The following is a 20750-nucleotide window of genomic DNA, read 5'->3' on the forward strand; positions in this document are numbered from 1 at the left end:
TACAGCTCCGTGAGTGATCTGTAGTACAAATACTATGTGACTTGTCAAAAAGACTTTGGTTCATCACACGTCACAGCTGGTCTGTGCTGGGTCACATGGTACATCACTGTCTTATCAGGGGTAACAGTGGCTTCTGAATTGACATGTCATGTATCATGTGTTACATTGTCATAGTTACAATTTATTGGAGGGATTTTCCCCCCTTGTTGCTATTGTTGCAGTCAAAATTATATTCAGTCACCCATACATGGAATACCTGAGTCACTGACACAAGAAGGTAGTTGCCCAACACGTCCACTCCTCAGCCTATATAACAGCTGTCTGCAGCACAGAGAAACAAAGCTCACTCAGAGAGGAAACATGAGGTCTTGCAGTCTGTGCATCATACTTGGCAGCTTGACAGTCGCAGTTTACTGTGCGCCTGTATCACAAGTTACTGTGCAAGATGAACAGTTGGCAGAGGTATGTCTGTTCTCTTCGCATGCAGGTTTTCTTAATATTTTGCATTAATAATGCATTCAAGACATGTCTTTTGGAAACTTTCATTGTTCCACAAATTCTGAAGATTGTTACTGACTGCAAGACATTAAAATCTCATCTTCTTTCACAGAGCTACCTGAAGAAATTCTTCAACCTGACAGAGGAGACTGGTCCAACTGTCAGACGGGGGATCAGTCCATTGAACAGGAAGCTGAGTGAGATGCAGAAATTCTTTGGCCTCCACATCACCGGCACACTGGATGAAGACACCGTGGCAATGATGAAGAAGCCTCGCTGTGGTGTTCCAGATGTCAAAATTGCCCGTTTCTCCACCTTTGGAGGCAGCATCAAGTGGAAGAAAAACAGCCTCACCTACAGGTGAATGACCTAAAGAAAGAATATGTAAAAAAGTAATTGTAGTAAGTCCATCTAATGATAATCCTGACAATTTTTCTGTCCCACAGGATAGAGAACTACACACCTGACATGTCTATGGCAGAGGTAGATGACTCCATAGAGAAAGCTCTGCAAGTTTGGGCCAAAGTCACCCCTCTGAGATTCACAAGAATCTACAGTGGCACTGCAGACATCATGATCTCATTTGGCCGCCGAGGTGAGCACAAAATATTGTATTGTATTGTATTGTATTGTATTGTATTGTATTGTATTGTATTGTATTATATTATATTATATTATATTATATTATATTATATTATATTATATTATATTATATTATATTATATTATATTATATTAAAGGGCGGCATGGTGGTGCAGTGGTTAGCACTGTCGCCTCATAGCAAGAGGGTTCCAGTTGTCTGTCTTTGTGTGTTGGCCCTGCGATTGACTGGCGACCAGTCCAGGGTGAACCCCGCCTCTCGTCTGTAGTCAGCTGGGATAGGCTCCAGCCCCCCCGCGACCCTGACGGATAAGCGGTATAGAAAATGGATGGATATTATATTAAAGCTGTGTTTTAATGTTTGTACTGCATCATATATTATGCTGAAAAACTCGTAACGAAACGTCAAACAATTCAAAAGTTCGATATATCCCTCCAAAAGATTGTGTACTTCACATTTAAACTAGCATAAAATAAAAATGCCAAAGTAAAGTTGTAAGCTACTTACATTTTGCCACTGATAACATTTTTTGGTACTGTATGTTTTTCCAAGTGCAACTTTTTACAATTTTGTTAAAAAAAGTTTTTAGTTTCACTTTGTAAAAAAAACAAAGAAACAAGCATTTTCCAGCATGTGTTTCGTTTTGTAAGACAGGAGTAAATATCTTCGCAGGCTTGTTGACATCTGCTGTAGAACATACTGTGATGTATATCTGAGTGACTATCTTTCATGACTGACAATGGGCTATCTGTACAATTACAGTGCAGTTACATAATTTACATCAGTCACTGAACCAAGTCATTCCAGTGGCATGCCAGAGCTTGTAGCCATCTAGAAGTTTATACTTCCCTTTAGCAGTTTTTAAGAGTTAAGAAGAAGTTGAAAAGCAAATAAATTTGGCAAGTTTGTTGTTATTATATCCCACATAGAATCTATACATAGACATAGTTCTGATTTGCTGTTTTTTACAAAAATACAGAAAGTGGAGGAGAGATCATCAATAGAAAGCGCATTATCTTTCAGTCTTGTTTTCAACATCTGACTGGAAAATGTTTTTTTTCTGACAGCACATGGTGATCCATACCCCTTTGATGGCCCACATGGCACTCTCGCCCATGCCTTTGCTCCATCTCCTGGCATTGGAGGAGATGCTCATTTTGATGAAGATGAAAGGTTCACTTTCCGCTCCAGTACCGGTCAGTTTGTAATTTACAGTATGCAATGCGCAGTGTCTATTTACTTAGTAACTGTTCTGTCAGTGTATGTCTTGTATCTGCTCCTCAGTAGCAGAACTGTAATTGAACTGTAATTCTGTGTTTTCTGCTGCAGGCTACGTCCTCTTCATCGTGGCTGCCCATGAGTTTGGCCACTCCTTGGGCTTGTCTCACTCTGGTGATTCTGATGCTCTCATGTACCCTGTGTATAAATACAGAAACCCTGACACCTTCGTTCTGCCCCGGGATGATGTCAATGGCATCCAGTCTCTGTATGGTTAGTGCTGGCTGGCTGAATCATAGATGTCTGTTTTTATTAATAGCACTTGACCAACTCTTGCACAATCTTTGGTGATGCTACTCAGGCGTTTGGGCTTCGTTGCAAATATGATACTTGATGACTCATTTTGTTTATCCTGCAGGTCCAAACCCAAACCCTGATAAAGATCCCTCTATAGCCAAACCTCAGCCACCCACCACCCCTGACGCCTGTGATTCAACTATGGTCTTGGATGCTGTCACCACCCTGCGAGGAGAAATGCTTTTTTTCAAGAGCAGGTATTAGACATAATATACATACATACCTACAGCTGTGGTTTAGGAGGTATACATAGGCATCACAACCATCTGAATCTAAAGTGAAAATGCAGTAAGTAGCCTTACTTATGTTAGAAAGATGGCTATGTTCTCATTTGTTTTTGTTCCCAGCTTCTTCTGGCGTAGCCACCCTCAGAGCTATGCACCTCAGCAACGCCTCATCACAAACTTCTGGCCCAATGCTCCAGTCAATATCGATGCTGCTTATGAAAACCAACAGTCAGACAGAATCTTTTTCTTTAAAGGTATGTTTTTTCCTTATCTACCCAAGGCACAAATCTAATTTCAAAGTTTGCCAAACTCAGTATTAATCTTATTCCTTTTCTTTCCTATAGGACATCAAATGTGGGCCTTTGCTGGCTATAATCCTGTTCCTGGCTATCCCAAAAAAATTACTAGTCTTGGACTGCCAAGAGTTGTGAGGAAAATTGATGCAGCCCTCTATGATGTGCAATCTGGCAAGACTTTGTTCTTTGTGGGAAAATATTATATCAGGTTTGTTCAGAGTTTCGATTTGCGGTTTCAGTATAAGCTATAAGCTGGTCTCTACCTTTTAACCTAACTGATTAGAATACGGTGTGTATTTCCTCAGTTATGATGAGGCCAGAAAGACTATGGACCCAGGATTCCCCAAGCGAGTGGATGAGACCTTCTCTGGTCTGACCGGCAAGGTGACTGCAGCTTTCCAGTACAGAGGTGAGAAACATTTAAAGCTGTTTTAAGACATCAGTGAATAAGTGAATAAGTTTCTTTCCCAAAATGTTGAACTATTCCTTTAGCTTGCCAAAGAAACTAACTCTTAGCCTCTGTTCTGCAGGCTTTACTTACATCTACAGTGGACCCTACATGTACGAGTACGACCTGAGGTCCAAGAGGTTGTTCCGTGTGCTGAGGAACAGTTACTTCTTGCGCTGCACCAACTTCTAGATCAGTTTATTTCCGATTTCAGTATATTTAATTACATATAGTTAGAGTATAAATAAAATGTGTTCATATGTTTATATACAGTCTTCCTTGGCATATGTATGCATGTCTGTATTGATGCTGAGACTTTTAAGCCATCTCACAATTTTATTAATGTAGAACGTTCATATTAAATTGAGGGGTTTTACTGTCAGGAGTGTCATGATGATGTTTCTGAATAGTGATGGAGACATATTCAAGATGTCATCAAGATAGGTAGTCCACCTGCATTTGACCTCTTACTACAGTTATTATTATTGTTATTCTGATTATTATTCTTTTTCTTCTTGTTATTATTACTATTATTACAGCAGTTCTTGTAAACTACTGATATTATGGTAACCTGGAAAGCTTTGGAGATTTGTGCAAGGTTGATTCAGAATTAATTTTACAAGTGAATAAATGCTACTACAAGGCAGTTCATCAGTTGATATATAATTTGGCAATGCAATTTCCATTGTCAAAGGTCTGAATGAATACACTTAATACAACACCAACATAACCTGTTGTCATGACTCGTGTCCCTCATGTCCTCCATACTGAATGTATCATTTTAAACATCATTAAACAATTGGGCAAAAAAGTGAAAGTAAAAGTCTGAATGTGCAGTCAATGCACTGTAGTAGCCATTCTTTAAGTTCTTGTTTATTGTAAATTGTACAGTATTAAGTGCTTTCTGATCTGGATGATACAGAAACAGATGAGTACAAAGATTTGTCCATTTGTCCTCTAATTAGAAAATATTAGATAATATATTTATAGTGAGTGAATACAGACACCTTGTATGGTAATCATATCAATTGTATACAGTATGTAGACTATATATAAGATTCAGAGAATCAACATTCAGAGAAAATGCTTCAGGAATCCTACAAATGCTAACACATGAAAAACAACAAAAATACATGCACTCATAAAAATACATTATAACATATTTTCATGGAAATCATCCAGAAGTAGTTGGCTATTGTCTGCTGTTGGCTAAAAAATGATTCACAACCAAATGTCTATGTTTTCAGCCCCAGCTTTAATTGGAGACATCATATAAAGTATATAAACACACAATGGTGACTGTATAATTATAAAATGGAATGCAAAACAGTTATTACTTTAAAGATGTTAGTGACAGCTGTGAAAATAGCATCCAAAAGTTCATTTTGTGACTGTGCATGTAGCTGCGGGCTAGTTCAGGATGTTAGCTCAAGGTGCACCGCCATACACAAATGTATATATGCCGCAATCTCCCAGTGATCACCAAACAGGCCCTCCAGATTTAGCAGTTAATTTCAGCTTCAAAAATTCCCCACCCCACCCAGCCTGAAATGCTGTTATCCCACTGGGCCATGATAGGCCTGTCAGATGCGCAAACCCTGTACATTTCACTGTCAACATAACAGAAAAAAAATAGATGAAGTGGAAGACATACAGCACCGTGTGTTAGCCAGCTGACCCTGATTTACAACCAGAATAAACTTGAGTTCGCGCAATTGTGGCTCCGTCTCTTGTTTTTCTTTGCTTATTACATCCACCTATCCATTATTTTCCACATGACAAGTGCCCAATGACAGGGAATGTTCACGCCAAAATGAATATTTAGACGGTAACCTGCCTTGAAACTGGCGTGGTCATATTAATAAATGAGTTTCGCTCTGTCTCATCATGCCTTTCCACTGTACGAAATATGGAAGCTGCACTTTTTCAACTTAAAGACTTACAGATACACTCAGCATCACAGCATGATGCACTGAAAGCTAGCTTTTGTTATCTTTCACAGATACAAAGTTTGTAAGATATTTCATTTCAGAAAAGACTAAGCTCACTAGCTAAATGTTTGAGCATTTGTTTCTGATATGGAAACCTGGAACCATTACTTTCAAAAATGGACATACTTATGTAGGCATGCACTGCACCCTGCACGAAAAGTCCTTATATCAACATGAAGGTGTGCATATTACAGTGGCTGTTAGATGCTGTTGGTGTCTAGACAATGTCTGTTGCCATTTGATTGGAGTGACAAATTCAGCCTTTTAGAATAAGATAACCTGAAATAGGGTTAGAGTCTGGTTCGTACATTAAATTTTCAACCCAAAGAATTCTCAGTGCTGCTTTACATTTCTTATATTTGCCCTGCATGTATATAAAGATTTAGAGAATGTGTGGCAACACATTGAGTTTTGCTCCTCAAATCCCTTTTGATCAGGCCATTCAAAACAAAAAGCAAAAAGTTAAAAAGCAACTGAAAGGAATGAAGTTGCTCAAAGGATAAACACTCCCCACAGCATGTTTCCAATTCAATTTTTGCCAAATAAGAGAAAACCCTTGCAAGAAAAGTGATAAAGCAAAAGGTAACAGAAGTGAATACAGTGAAGTCATCAGCATTTACATAAATCACAGGGCCAAATGTTAACCCCTGCCTCAATTAAAACTCTGTTGTGATGGTTCATATTGTGCTTTTTTTGATTTCCATCATGTCCATGCAGGCCCCAGCTACTCCAGCTGTTGACCTCAATTTACCTCTTTCAACACCCCGACTCCCTCTCTCAGCACTACACTCAGTATCTCATTGTTTTAGCTGGACCTGTTCAGACATTTTCAGGAATGTTTTATTGCCCCATCATGCACCTTTATCTACTATTTACCTCAACACTGAAAGTGACTAGTGCATCACAGTCCTGCATCTGAGCAGAGCCTGGGAGGAAGAATCAAGTATCTGGAGTTATTCCTTCATCTCTGCAGTAGAACAAAGGAATCATGGAAGGTGCACTGGCTGTTAGAGCGGTGATGATGGTTGTGATTGCAGCACACTGTGGAGCTATGCCCACCATTTCACCCAACCAAGAAGAGCTATCTAAAGCTCAGGTAAATGTGAGATGCTCTCTATGTTAACATATTGCACTGTTGGTGGTATTTAACCTAACTCTTACAAACAATAAACTTTCACCTTTTTAAATTTTATAACATGAAAAGGGCACCTTTATTAAATATGGTGTTTTGGTATGAGCACATAATTAGTTTTCAAATATGCTGGATATATGTATGCAGAGAGAGTGTGTGATTATAAAGTACACCTATATTGCCAGTTAATGGATAATAAATGCCAGCAATTCAAAAAGTAAATCAGAAAAAGATTATTATTATAAAAGAGAAAATGAACTTGACTAAAGTGGTAAGCTTCTGTTCAAGGACTGGTGTGTGAGTTTTAGTGTGAATGGCTATTGCTCCTGATGATCAGGTAATCTCTAACACCAGTATATGAATGTGTTTGGTGTAAAGGGTGATTGCTGGCTCCGCAGACAAGAATTCTGCTACAGTACATTTGCCAGTTTAATACTACAAGTTATAGAATTCTGGGAGCAGCAAACACTTTTGAGCAGCTATTTTGTTAGAAAAACAACAGGTGTAATACTGATATTTACTATATTTATTATACCATGAGCAACCTCCATCTGATTTCATGCTGAGCAAAGTACAAATAATGTAACACCTATAATGTTTAGAAGCAGCAGTATGTTGTTTTAGCATTAGAACGATCTTAATCGATTTCTGACAGCTGTAGGAAAGTGAACAGTGTTGCTGATATCAGTTACATGTTGTATTAATTACATGTACTATTGTGGATCCAGTGCAAAAATTATGCAATAGTTAAATTAATAGGCAGTATGATGGTGCAGTGGTTAGCACTGTCACCTCACAGCAAGAGGGTTCGAGGTTCAAATCCCAGTCTGGGTCCTTTTTGCATGTTCTCCCTGTGCCTGCATGGGTTTTCTCATGGTACTCCGGCTTCCTCCCTCCTCAAAAACATGCACATTAGATTAACTGGCTAGGTGTGCATGTGTGGTTGTCTCTCTTTGTGTGTCAGTCCTGTGATTGACTGGCGACCAGTCCAGGGTGTACCCCGCCTCTAGTCAGTTGGGATAGGCTCCAGCTCCCCTGCGACCCTGACAGATAAGCGGTGTAGAAGATGGATGGATAATAAAATTCATATTTAGTCAAATTAAAATATATAAACTAGTCATATATGAATCATATATGGAGTGAACTGTTTTTCCTGTTTTCTCTGTCCAGGACTATCTGTCTCAGTTTTACTCCGATGTGGGTGTCAGCGCCCCCAACAGTAACTGGCGCAGCTCTCTAGATTCCTTTGAGGACACTCTCAGAAAAATGCAAGAGTATTTTGGCCTGGAGGTGACAGGGCAGTTAGACTCCAACACCTTGGAGGTGATGGCTCGACCCCGCTGTGGTTTCACAGATGTGCCCAGATACAGCCACTTTGATGGTGGACCAAAGTGGAACAAGAATGTGGTCACATACAGGTACTACACAAGATCTGTATGTCAGGACAAAAAGCAACATGTTTCTGCAAAGTAGTTCACCCAAACATAAAGCACAATAAAATTCCTGTTGACAAATATTGTAAACCATTTTCACTCTCACTCCACTGCAGGATAACTGAATACACACCAGACTTGAGTCAAAGTGATGTGGATGCCATCATAGTCAAGGCTCTGAAACTCTACAGTGACATCATTCCTCTGGATTTCAAGCAGATCGACAGTGGCACTGCTGACATTATGATCATGTTCAAGGGTCGAGGTACTGTAGTGCCTTCAGTGATTTTGAGAAAATGTTTGATCTGTTGTTAACTCTACTCGTCTTCTCTCAAATCCAGACCATGGAGATTTTGCTCCATTCGATGGCCAAGGTGGTGTCTTGGCCCATGCATACTCCCCTGGAGAAGGCAGAGGAGGTGACACCCATTTTGATGAAGATGAAAACTGGACTCAAACCTCAGGAGGTGCTGCATTAAGGAAATTTATTATTACTGAGGTATAGCACTATGGCTGATTACATACCCACAGGAACTTTTTGGTGTGTCCCTGCAGGAACAAACCTGTTCTTGGTGGCAGCCCATGAGTTTGGCCATGCGCTGGGATTAGGCCACTCTCAGGTCCCGACAGCACTGATGTATCCCACCTACCAGTATGTGAACACAGGGGGGTTCAAGCTACCAGATGATGACAGACAGGGAATACAGGCTATTTATGGTGAGGGCTCAACTCAGTTACTGAATTCACTAATTCACTTACTACAGAACTTGTTTGCAAAAGTATTGTCAAGATCTGCTACTGAGACTCAAAGATCTTTGCCTCACAAAGGAGTCCGAGCTACATCAACCGAACCTGACCCAGATCCACGACCTGTGCCAACACCACAACCTGGACCTGAACCTACATCCGAAGCTCTTCCAGAGCGGTGCAACAGAGACCTGATTTTTGATGCTGCAACCTCCATTCAGAGCAGTCTTTATTTCTTCAGATTTGGGTGAGATAGTTTATGTTTTAGTCACGCTAGATTCACAAAAGCACTTTATGTACCTATGTGACCACTGTCAGCATATCGCTTAGTTTTTTGTTCCTTTATCAGACATTTCTGGAAGAAGAGCAGCTCCTGGGATGGCATCAGTATGAGGAAAATTCAGTCTGTCTGGCCTGGAATCAGCAAAGTCGATGCTGCTTATGAGTACAAGAAAAGCAACACTGCTATTTTCTTTGAAGGTACAAAGTTTCTTTAGTGAATAATAATCCACGAAAAACTATTTTGTTCTTTTTTTAATTATAAATGACAAAAGCTTTTGATATATGCTGGGACCCACCAGGAACATAACTCTACCTCTTCACATCATAGGGGATCATTACTGGGGGATAGGTGGAAACACTGTCCTGCCTGGCTATCCCAAACCTCTCCGCGACTTTGGCTTCCCTCCATCTGTCACCAAGGTAGATGCTGCTGTTCATGTATCATTCATAGGCAGAACCTTCCTGTTTGTGAGGCACAAATACTGGAGGTGAGTAACATCAATAGCCATAAACATTTGGGCTAAATCCAGAAATACAGTAGATGGATAGCACATATTGATGAACACCTCCTCATATTACTTATACAGCTACAATGAAAGAAGGGGCAGAATGGATGGTGGGTACCCTAGATTCATTTACAGAGACCTCCCTGGGATAGGCTACAGAGTGGATGCTGCTTTTGAGAACAGAGGTAAGTAACGGTCAATTATTAATCCATGTGCTCCATCGCCATGAGTTCTTCTTTTGGGTGATCAGATGTCTCCCCTTTCAGGTTACCTCTACTTTTCATCTGGATCCAGACAGACAGAGTACCACTACCAACGAAGAAGAGTGCTGCGCACTCTGTTAAACTATGCATGGATGGATTGCAAATAAAGAAATAATGACCCAAATACACATGCATGTATACACCTTTGAGCACACAATAATAACTATAGTTTACTCCACTAACTAATCTTGAGTATCTTAAAGGGGGCTTTCTGTAGAAAACAAAAAAAATATATAATTAAAGAAAATCTACACAATGAAATAGTATAAGAACCCTGTAGGAAATAACTAATGTCAGTGTTTTATTTGCATGCATCAATTAAAAAAGTGAAAAAAGTTTGAGTTTGAATGCTTCTTCATCAGGTGTTTGTGAATTAGCAAGCGTGGCAAATGAGAAACTCTGGTGGGTGTTTAAACCCAATCGAGTTGGAAGGAAATCATTTGTCTTTCAACTATGATCCCACTGGAGTTGCTGCAAAAGGATAAATAATAAAACACACTCAGAATTATTGAACCACTGCTGTCACTTCATTGTGGCTTCACAAGTCAAGAGCACTATAGGCAGCAGGAACTATTCGTTTTCTTTATCCAATGGGTTTATCAGCATCAGGCTACCTTCAAAACTCATGACTTTTCACTGTGATGACAACTGGTTCCCTCAGAAAACATACAGCACACAAATGTGATAAAATGTGTGCGCAGCAATGTGTGATGTCTCCTCTGTGTCATCTTCTGTGCTGATCGGCTGGGCCGCCTCTCATCATCGTGGCTGATGGCTGAAGAGTCAAGTGCTAGTGGTCCAGGTGAAATGGCGAGGTCAGGTCTGGTGCTGGTTCAGTGGTTCAGTGCTCTGCTGTGCTGCTGGGTCTATGAAACAGAAAAACATCCATGCTTCGGGAGGCATGGTAAATCAGGTCATATCCTGCTGTCCCATGGAATGTGCCCACACACCTGTAGGGGCCAGCCTTTGTCTTGTATTCCTGTTGGATCACATCCACAATTCAGTGCAAAAGCCTTGTCTTGATACACTTTGGGTGAAATGGAAGGTTTGGGCATAGCACCTGCCCTGTATCCCTTGGCAGGAATCTATGCATCAAAATGGAGCTCCCCTACACAAGAATGCCATCTTGAGAGAATCATCATTCATTTTAGCTGAACTGATCCCAGGGGATCAATGGCTCATTGCTCAAGGCTGATATCACCACCTCCAAATCCCATGGACTGCTGGCCTACCACGGTAAGGTGTGGCCATATGAGCACCTCTGAGAAACCGGGCAATAAAGTCACAACAGCCATCAGCAAGTTTCTGAGTACCAGCACTGTCTGCCTTTAGGGCTGCCACCATTCCCCTCAGAGTTGCCAGATGTTGCAGAAGCTGGGCCACGTTTTTGCAGTACTGTTCCTCTGAGTGAGCGCACACCAGTCAATTGTCCAATAATTTAGAATCTGCAGACCTTCCCAATGCAGAGGTCCTAGGATGGCATCCATGCACCTTATAAAGGTGTGGGGAAATAGAGAAATGCCAAAGGGGAAGACACAGAACTCAAACATTCTGATCCATTCTGATTGCCTCCCTCTGTCGTACACCACGCAGAGCTCTCTGTGCTTCCCTGGATACCCTCGATTCCTGCCCTCCCTGGTTCCCCTTGCTCCCATTTCTTCCTTCTGAAGGTTTTTTTTTCCTGATCACATTTACTCACCTGCCACACCAACATTCAGGACAATCTGTTCTTGTTCCTCAGTATGCCTTGGAAATATCCTGTATATTTTTGTATACAGATTTTTTCTTGGAATAAGCTTACCTTGACTGTTTGTATTAAGACTTTTTGAAGTTTTCTATGATTAAACTGGTTAAAACTAACTCCTGGCGACTGTGTGTACTTTTTCTTAGTTAGTTTACTCACATTGTAATAACCTGCATATGCACGTTAAATTTAATGTATAGAAGGTTTAGAGACTTATACAACACCATGCTGCTTCACACTGTGTGGATATGCCTGCACATACAATACCAATAGGAATAGGACTTTCAGATTAGGGTGAGATACGTAATGTGATTTCCTTGGTAAAACTACAACAACCATAATGCCTAGGTAACGATGACGTCGGGGGGGACACACCTCTCACTGTGATTGGCTGATGTATTTATCTCTCCTTTGCAAGGCTGAAGGTGAAGTGGCAGTATAAATTACTGTCTTGTCTTCCTGGCCAAAATGTCATCCGGTGGACTTTTAATCATGCACGCTCAAATTTGTAAACGCCTGGTAAGTCAGTTTCTGTAGTTTGGGTTTGTCATGTAATCATAGTTTAGAAATGCTAATGCTAGCAACAGTCTGGTTGGTTGTAAACACAAGGCCCTGGTTAAATGTTGCGTCTGTGGAGCGTCCTTGACCATAGTAATGCTACAGCCTAAAAGCACGTGATAACTGCTCCAGGTGGCTTGTGTGCTTTAGTGAAGTTATCTCATATCACTGGCGGTGCATCAGCAAGGTCTGCTTCTCAGACTGACTTAGCAGAAGCAGCGTTACAGCAACAGTATCAGTAGCTAGCTTCGTAGCTTACCTGTAAATGTTAAAAGCCAAAAAAATGTAATGTACGAGTGTGACAAGTGCCAGTTTGACCGGCACGATGCGTGGCTTAAATGAAAATTTTAACCCTTTTTTGGTCCCCCATTTCATAGCCAATGTTACAAGCCTGTGTCTCCTGCCTTTATTGTTAGAAGCTAACGTATTTCTCATGCTTGTCTACTAGCTCCAAATTTGATTTATTTGACCAAAAAATTCCGTATCCGTGAGCTTCAGGGGGAACTGCAGTTCTAATAGGAAAGCTGGTATGAGAAAGAGGACCTCTCTCACTTGGAAGATGAATTGTCCATATCATATCTTGTCATTGTAGGCTCACAAGTACCTCTCAAGAACCTACACATCTCGGCCTTCGCTCAATGTAAGTAAGTTACAGGAACGTAAATGTCAAATCACAACAACTATATGTTTTGATGGCACGCTGTAATGCAGATTTATAATGCATGCTTTCAGGAAGTTGTAATTGTCAGCGCGGTCCGCACTCCGATGGGCTCCTTCAAAGGCAGCCTGGCGGCAGTACCAGCCACCAAGCTGGGCTCCATTGCCATTAAGGGAGCCATAGACAAAGCAGGTATGTTCACATGGTTGCCTTTGTTTAGAGGAAACTATTTTCCTCCATTTAGGGCTTGATGTGACATAAGCTGAGGATCATCACCTCATGTGTGCATGCTGATACACTTGACAAAATGGCCTGATTTTTCCCTTTCTCTCAGCTTCACATGAGTGAGTGGGTTGCTGCATCAAAGAGAGATTGGTTTTGTGCATTTAGTGAGTTTACTTGATGTTTCCTGTCTGTAGGAATCCCTCTAGAAGAGGTGAAAGAAGTCTACATGGGCAATGTACTTCAGGCAGGAGAAGGACAGGCACCCACGAGACAAGCCTTGCTTGGAGCAGGTATAACTACCCTGGCACACAGTGTTTTCATCCTCATTCCAAATATTGACTTTGCCCCAAAAAATTGATTTTCATGAACCACCCATACTTGTGCTATCTTAACAAATCAGAAATGATTGGCACATGGATCAAAAAGCAGCTTTGTCTCGGCTTTCCCCCAAAAGATCTGACTGTGAGCATCCGGTTTTTCTGAATACTTTCTTAGTCTGAAAGCCACACATTATACATGCATGACCAAGGTTACAAAATATGACAAAATGTTTTCTCTAGCAGTTTAGAGAGACCTCTTATAATCATCAATTACTGATTTTAAAGAGCTGCAGAAAGTTAACAAAGTAATGTTAAAATATCATCATAATCAACAGCCATGACTGACAGTTCATCAGGCACCGCGGATCTCTGTGAAATAATACTATCCCAAATGCCAAATATGCTGTTTTCTTGTGCCAGAATGACACAAAAGTTTAACTGGGGGTTGGTCAGGAGGATTATAATTTATTATTATTTTTTTATGCAGATGAAAATATGTCTCTGTATCTTCAGGCTTGACTCTCGGCACTCCAGCAACAACCATCAACAAAGTCTGTGCCTCTGGGATGAAGTCCATCATGATGGCAGCTCAGAGTCTAATGTGTGGACACCAGGTAGCTTTAGCATTAAATATACTGTCACTGTCTTCTGCTAGCTAGATGCTGCTTGCAGGTACAATGGCGTTGTACATATAAAAACACAAATCTAACCCCTGACAAGACAGTAGAAAACTGTGGCCAAAAACAAGCATTGTTTACCGTGCTGTTTGATAACTTAAATTATTACTATGGTGTCAGTGAACTTGAGAATCTTTACAAAATTTCGTTATGCTTGCGTAATGACCAAAAAAACTCTTGGTTCTTGACCCTGGAGCCAAAAATACACTTCTTTCAGTTCTTTGACAGAATGGCCGAAATGATCAAATCCTGTTAACACGTTAAGTTGTAGAAAAAGTGAACCTTCATACTGCTCATACACATGCAAGACTCAGGTTGTACAGATATCAAGAATTCATGTCTGGTGCCAGGCAGACAGTCCACAATAGACTGTAGCTGTCACTACAGATAAATGCATGGTGTGATTTTAGGATGTGATGGTGGCAGGAGGCATGGAGAGCATGTCCAATGTACCATATGTGATGTCCAGAGAGACTCCATCCTACGGAGGAGTGAAGATGGAAGACCTCATTGTCAAAGATGGACTCACTGATGTCTACAACAAATTCCACATGGTAACTATCAAACTGCCTGTTTATTATTAGCTTGCTGAAACACTCTTATTCCAGTAGTTGAGATATTGTTTGAATGAAAATGTAAGAAAAACTGCAGGCCCAGGTAAGATAAAAAAAATATTGACATGCAACTGCCCCATTCTGCATCCATATAATTTTATGGACACAGGTTGGAATTGGCCCTATAAAGTCTGTGTCATTCCTGAAAGTAAATGTTTAATTTCATCAGTTTCATATTTGTTCTCTTTTCTGTTGCTTTTGTTTTAACTGCCTTTAACAGGGCAACTGTGCGGAAAACACAGCTAAGACCTGCAACATCACCAGAGAAGAGCAGGACGCCTTTGCCATCGGCTCATACAGCCGCAGCAAAGCAGCATGCGAGTCTGGTGTGCTGGCCAAGGAGATTGTGCCAGTTAGCATTCCCCAGAGAGGTACAGCAAAATGCACAGGAATCTGTGACTTTGGTCATTCAGTTTACACAGCACGCGATACCTGATGCAGACGTGCTTTCGTAGGCAAACCTGATGTGGTGGTGTCTGAGGATGAAGAGTGGAGGCGGGTCGATTTCAGCAAAGTTCCCAAACTCAGGCCAGTGTTCCAGAAGGAGAACGGTAATCACAGTTGTAACTAATGTAATTCACTCATTCAATAAGTGAGCTGAGATGACATTAAGGCTCTTTTGCCTACCTAAACAAATTATACAGAACAGTCATACATAATCTGAATGCTTGCTCAAAGAATGTTTGGTGTGTTTGTTTTGTTGTGGTTGGTCATTCTCTTTTAGGCACGGTGACAGCAGCCAATGCCAGCACACTGAACGATGGAGCAGCTGCTCTTGTTTTAATGACAGCAGATGCTGCAAAGAGACTCAACGTCACTCCACTGGCCAGGATTGTCTGTAAGCTTTATAAACACTTACAAACACACAAAAAAACACATGAAAAACAGTTTGCAGAGTTACCAGTGAAACAGGTGTTCAGATGAAACAAAAGAGTGTTGGGCTGCAGTTTAGCAGAGAGGTTGGTCTGCCAGGTGAAAGCAATATAAACTACATGTATGTTTAGGCACTTAAAATGTGAAACAACGTTCTTGTATAAAATAACAAGGAACAGGTGCAGCGCAAAAGCCATCATCAGATTAAAAAATAAAAATGGATTTTAACAGATTATTTTAAGGTCACAGTTTGAACATTTTATTACTGAAACACATTTCATTGCAACTCCAATCTTTCATCAAGCTGTGAGCCTTTATGGTACTTTTTCAGTTGTGATTATGTTTAGCAAGAGAAAATGAATTCTGTAAATACACGTCTGTATCTGTGTAGTTAAAACTGTTATCACATTATTTAAAAAATGTTTCTGAAGCTGTCACAATTATCATAAATACATGACTCATATGTTGAATTCTTTTTTCAACATAGCTTTTGCTGATGCTGCAGTTGCACCCATTGATTTCCCCATTGCTCCTGCATATGCTGTACCAAAGGTGAGTATGAGCATCTATTTAGCAGGAATGTCCCCCCGAGTTTTTTTATTGTTAATATTTGAGGATCCAAGTCCTCAAAAGTTTGGTATCTGTTTTTAATAATACAGTATGATCAGATATTTACACCCATTACCCACAACATTAAAACCACTGACCACCTAAACATTGCAGACCAAATACACATTTCGAAAACGGATCAGGAATGTCTCAAGGAGCACAACAACGGCCTAAACACTCCCCAGATCCCAACGTGATCAATAATCTGTAGGATGCAGCGGAATAAGCCGAATCCACCCTCCAAGCCTCCATGCTGGAGACTTTACCTCAGGGGTGTCCAAACTTTTTTCACTGAGGGCCACATGCCCTCAAAGAAGGGGCTGGGCCACTTACTAGAAATTAGGTATATAGCCTTAACTTTAGTGTATTAAAGTTAGAAAAATCAATTAAAAGTGGACAAATATGTTATATTGTTGAATATAATTAAAAACAAAACTGCCTTCATCACAGCTTTCCATACATGGATCTTAACTGATTTATTCAGAAAAAGCTTTGGTAGCTCATTCTCAGAACAGCAGCCTCAGATTTAGACAGAAGATTTACAGTACAGAGAAAAAAAACAATAAAGTGGAAAATGGAACGGCTAAATTTCAAGCTTGTTATTTAGGTTATTAGGGTTAGCAACACAACTGTAACGTTCGTATGAAACGGTTATCAACATTAACAGACTGAACTGGACTTAATAACAGGAGTGCATATAATTTTAGTAAATTATTCTGGTGAGTATCAGCTGCACTGGGTATGTAAATCGGGCCATCCAGCTGCGGTGCTGATCCGACGCCACTCGTGCCAAAAATCCGGACAAATTCATTTGATCAAGGAGCAAATCTTCATCAGATGAGATCAGCTGACTTTGTGTGTGCGCTGTGTGTTAACAAGAAAAACGCATAGAATAAAGTGGTGCGCAAAAGCAGGGTAGCGACAGAATTGATGCGCATTATTGATATTTGTTGCATGTGTACTTGCACATGCATGCTTATTAACACACGGGTACTGTGGAATATATTTTACTCACCTAAAGTGGGAACAGCATTGCACTCAGTGGGAGCAGTGATGCTGCGCTTTGGATCGAAGGATTGCTGGCAGGTCTGGAGTAAACTTAGTTTATTACTTTTCTCCAAGTCTCCATCTGAAAAAGGCTTGCCATGTCTTGCGATGAGTTGGGCGACCTCATAGCTGGCTATTGTAGCCTTTTCCTGGACTTTTTGAGCACGAAAAAAATACTGTTGCTGACCCTGCAGGTTAGCTACCATTTGCTTTACTTTCTGCTCTCGCTCAGCACCAGTGCACCATGCATAGGCCTGATGTTTTGTCTCATAATGACGTCGTATGTTATACTCTTTCATAACTGCCACAGTTTCAGTGCAGATCAAACAGACACACTTCCCCTGAAATTCTTTGAAGAAATACTCACTCTCCCACCGTGTCTGAAATTTTCTGCACTCACTCTCTACCTTTCGCTTCCTTGGTTCTGCCATGTTGAGTAATTTGGGGCAAGTTTCTTCTCTGATTATTGTCCTTTTTGCTGGAGCAACTGCCTTGAAGGCCCTTGATCAACAGTAGCTCCCTCTGGTGTTAAAACGGAGAAGTGCAATACACTCAGGCAAAAATTGAAGTGTGGGCCATATTCTATTCTATTTAAAAGAATTCTTGAAGGCTGCAGTTGGCCCGCGGGCCGTAGTTTGCACACCCCTGCTCTACCTGAATGCATAGCACCTAAACAGTCCAACATTATGATGCTGTTGACCAGAAAATACCCCCCAGAGGTCCTGTGTTTCCTCTCCTGAGCTTGGAGGGTTCACCTGGTGGGAGGGAGGATTTGGCGTTGTAATCTGGGGAGACTGCTGGTCGTTGCTGTGGTCCTTGAGACGTTTCAGGGCGGTTTTCCAAATGTGACGGGCAACATTGTCCAGCTAGGGGGAGGCCATTGCTGAGGGGAAGAGCTGTTGCCATGGGGGAGGGGTGTATTTGGTCTGCAATGTTTTGGTGGGTGGTGTGTGGTCTATCAGTGTATAGTTATCTAAATGCCTGTCACAGGTCACAATTGACTGTCACATGTGACGTTGTTCATGTGATGAAAGTGATGAAAACAATCGTCAGCGCCGGCTAAAAATGAAGAAGCTGCCAGCTGAATGTTTTGTACACACCTCTTAGCTGATAAGAGAGAGGAGCGACAGCAGATTCCTTAGTTGCTGAGTTTTAGTGAAACCATTTATTTTACTGCATATGGGGGAACCAAGTCAACCAGTCCACTTAAAACAATGGAGCACATTGTTCCTTCTGTAGAGCCCAGCTGTCAGCCCTGTAATACAAGAAAGATGGGGTGGGGAAAAAAACACAACAGTTCAGTAAAGCAAGGATTATATTTTTATTTGAAATAATTAATTAAATAATTGATGTACATCTGTTTCAGGTTCTGGATGCAGCAGGGCTGAAGAAGGACGATATCGCCATGTGGGAGATCAATGAGGCCTTCAGCGTGGTTGTGCTGGCCAACATCAAGATGTTGGATATCGACCCTGCAAAAGTTAACGTCAACGGGGGAGCCGTGTCACTGGGACACCCCATTGGGTAAGAAACCGAAAGGGACGTCTACAGACTTTTAGATGAAATCTGGGATATGACCTGGAATGAAGAGGAAAGAACAAAAATGCTACAGCTTAGCTTTTTGCAGGAAAGAATGGTGTGTCCTGTTTTTCAAAAAATATCTCCTCCTATTTTTTTAGCTTTTTCTTTTGCCATTTTTGAATCTGATCCTGTAGAGTAGGGAACAAAAAAAATCAGCTGTTAAAGTGTCATCCATTAACTATTTCAGTCCCATATTCAAAGTATCCCATAACGCTATGGATATCAAAACACAAGAAAATGACAAGGTCAGAGAGTAGGTAACCTTGTTGTAGAATTATTAAATATCTGTTATACTTTAAACTTGCTTTATTTTTCGTGAGGGCAGTTTATTACGGTATTTCCCCGTGGATGACCACAACGGAAAACCTTTCGTTTGCCAGCCCTTCTCTTCCTGCCTCAGCGTACTCTCAGCTCACTTTCACCAAAAACAAGTTCTGGGGATGAAAGACAAGTGAGACTTTCTGGCTCAGTTTTAAAGACTGATATAATATGGATAGTTTGGAGCTGAAAAAAGATCTTTTAGTGCTGGATAAGTTTGCAGACTTGAGTGGGACTGTTCAAGCCAGGGAAAGGTGAAGGGCATACCAGACATTCCGTCCAAGTCTGCCATTGATGAAAACATATGGTGAATGGGCCCCTTAAGAGCAGCTTCTCTCACCTCCTCCACTACTAGAACAGCAACTACATGGCAGACATGAGAATCTGTGTCACAGAGGACAGGAGGAATGCTTTGTGGAGTGTTATTTGTTCTGAACATAACTACAATGCGTCTTTAAGTGTAGATATGTAGTAAAGAACAGACTTCAAGAACTGGACATGGCATCATATCTGTTTACGTACCAACTGTCTTGTGGATTGGACTTTATACTTTATTTCTCTTCTCCTGTCAGGATGTCTGGGGCAAGAATTGTGGGTCACATGGTCCACAACCTGAAGTCAGGCCAGTACGGGCTGGCAGGCATCTGCAATGGAGGTGGTGGAGCTTCATCTATTCTGATCCAGAAACTGTAGGCAACTTGAGACTTCTCTTTCCCCAGTACACGTAGCTGATCCGTGCTGACATCTTGTTGGCTCCACCTGGTTAAGATCTCTGTACAACTTCAATGCCAGTGGCCTTACTCAAGAAGCAATGTGGGACTTGAATCACGTGATTTCCCCAGTCTTTAAAACACTCCTTTGTTTGATAAAAATTGATTAATATTTAACTCTGAAGTCAAGTGGTTAAATAAATAGTTTTTTTGAAACCACTGTTGTGTTACTGATTGATTCTCGACTATGGGGTTCACAGTCATCAAAGGTTTGACCTATAATAATTCACATCAGATACAAATTAAAATAAGTTTATTCAAGTGTTGGCAGTGTAATTTTCAATTTGGCCACCAGAGGCTGCAATTTCAGTTTATGATGTTAAATGCACTTGAATCATGTTGCAGTGCTCATGCTGCCTCTACAAAGCAGGTTTGAATGTTTTCTGTATATTTGTTGTCATCATCTTTTTGTCATTAGTTATGAGTGATTAAAGTTTGGTTTGAGAAATTTTGAAGTTTCTGCTGTTCCTTCAGTACAGTGGAGTTGAACGCAATTTTTGTTTGTGGTTTCCAAAGCAAAATATCAAATGCGACATGTCTACCGAGAAAGAAAACAGTAGTTTGGAACATAAAACTGAACTGTCCAAAAAATCGGAATAGCCACCACTCTCCATTTGGGGATTTTGTGTCTTAGATGGACTGACCCTTTAACCTAACGACGAAACATACCAACAATTTTCACTCTTCTCTCCATCTGTAGGTAAATCTGTCTTTGTTCATTTTTCTTAATAGCTAACCATTTATGTAGCTAGCTGGG

General features: G+C 40.8%; 3 protein-coding genes across 3 annotated transcripts; all 3 read left to right on the plus strand.

The window, feature by feature from the left end:
• The first annotated feature begins 323 nt into the window (after window positions 1-323).
• Window positions 324-4742, plus strand: LOC124071227 (matrix metalloproteinase-18-like). The gene is made up of 10 exons (XM_046411726.1): window positions 324-462; window positions 611-858; window positions 945-1093; window positions 2167-2295; window positions 2429-2590; window positions 2736-2871; window positions 3022-3155; window positions 3246-3405; window positions 3503-3606; window positions 3728-4742. The coding sequence occupies exons 1-10, from the start codon at window positions 361-363 to the stop codon at window positions 3835-3837; spliced, it is 1434 nt and encodes a 477-aa protein (XP_046267682.1). The 5' UTR covers window positions 324-360; the 3' UTR covers window positions 3838-4742.
• Window positions 4743-6529: 1787 nt separating this feature from the next.
• Window positions 6530-10507, plus strand: mmp30 (matrix metallopeptidase 30). Its single transcript, XM_046411761.1, has 10 exons — window positions 6530-6732; window positions 7939-8186; window positions 8318-8466; window positions 8543-8668; window positions 8757-8918; window positions 9030-9195; window positions 9298-9428; window positions 9559-9718; window positions 9818-9921; window positions 10003-10507. The coding sequence occupies exons 1-10, from the start codon at window positions 6625-6627 to the stop codon at window positions 10104-10106; spliced, it is 1458 nt and encodes a 485-aa protein (XP_046267717.1). The 5' UTR covers window positions 6530-6624; the 3' UTR covers window positions 10107-10507.
• Window positions 10508-12108: 1601 nt separating this feature from the next.
• acat1 (acetyl-CoA acetyltransferase 1) lies at window positions 12109-20445 on the plus strand. Its single transcript, XM_046410242.1, has 12 exons — window positions 12109-12262; window positions 12894-12941; window positions 13034-13151; window positions 13379-13474; window positions 14018-14118; window positions 14592-14735; window positions 15016-15166; window positions 15251-15346; window positions 15520-15633; window positions 16156-16220; window positions 18691-18848; window positions 19796-20445. Exons 1-12 carry the CDS (start codon window positions 12212-12214, stop codon window positions 19914-19916), a joined length of 1263 nt encoding a protein of 420 aa, XP_046266198.1. The 5' UTR covers window positions 12109-12211; the 3' UTR covers window positions 19917-20445.
• The last annotated feature ends 305 nt before the right edge of the window (window positions 20446-20750 follow it).

The sequence above is a fragment of the Scatophagus argus genome, chromosome 14 (genome assembly GCF_020382885.2).
Source record: "Scatophagus argus isolate fScaArg1 chromosome 14, fScaArg1.pri, whole genome shotgun sequence".
NCBI classification, from domain to species: Eukaryota; Metazoa; Chordata; class Actinopteri; family Scatophagidae; genus Scatophagus; species Scatophagus argus.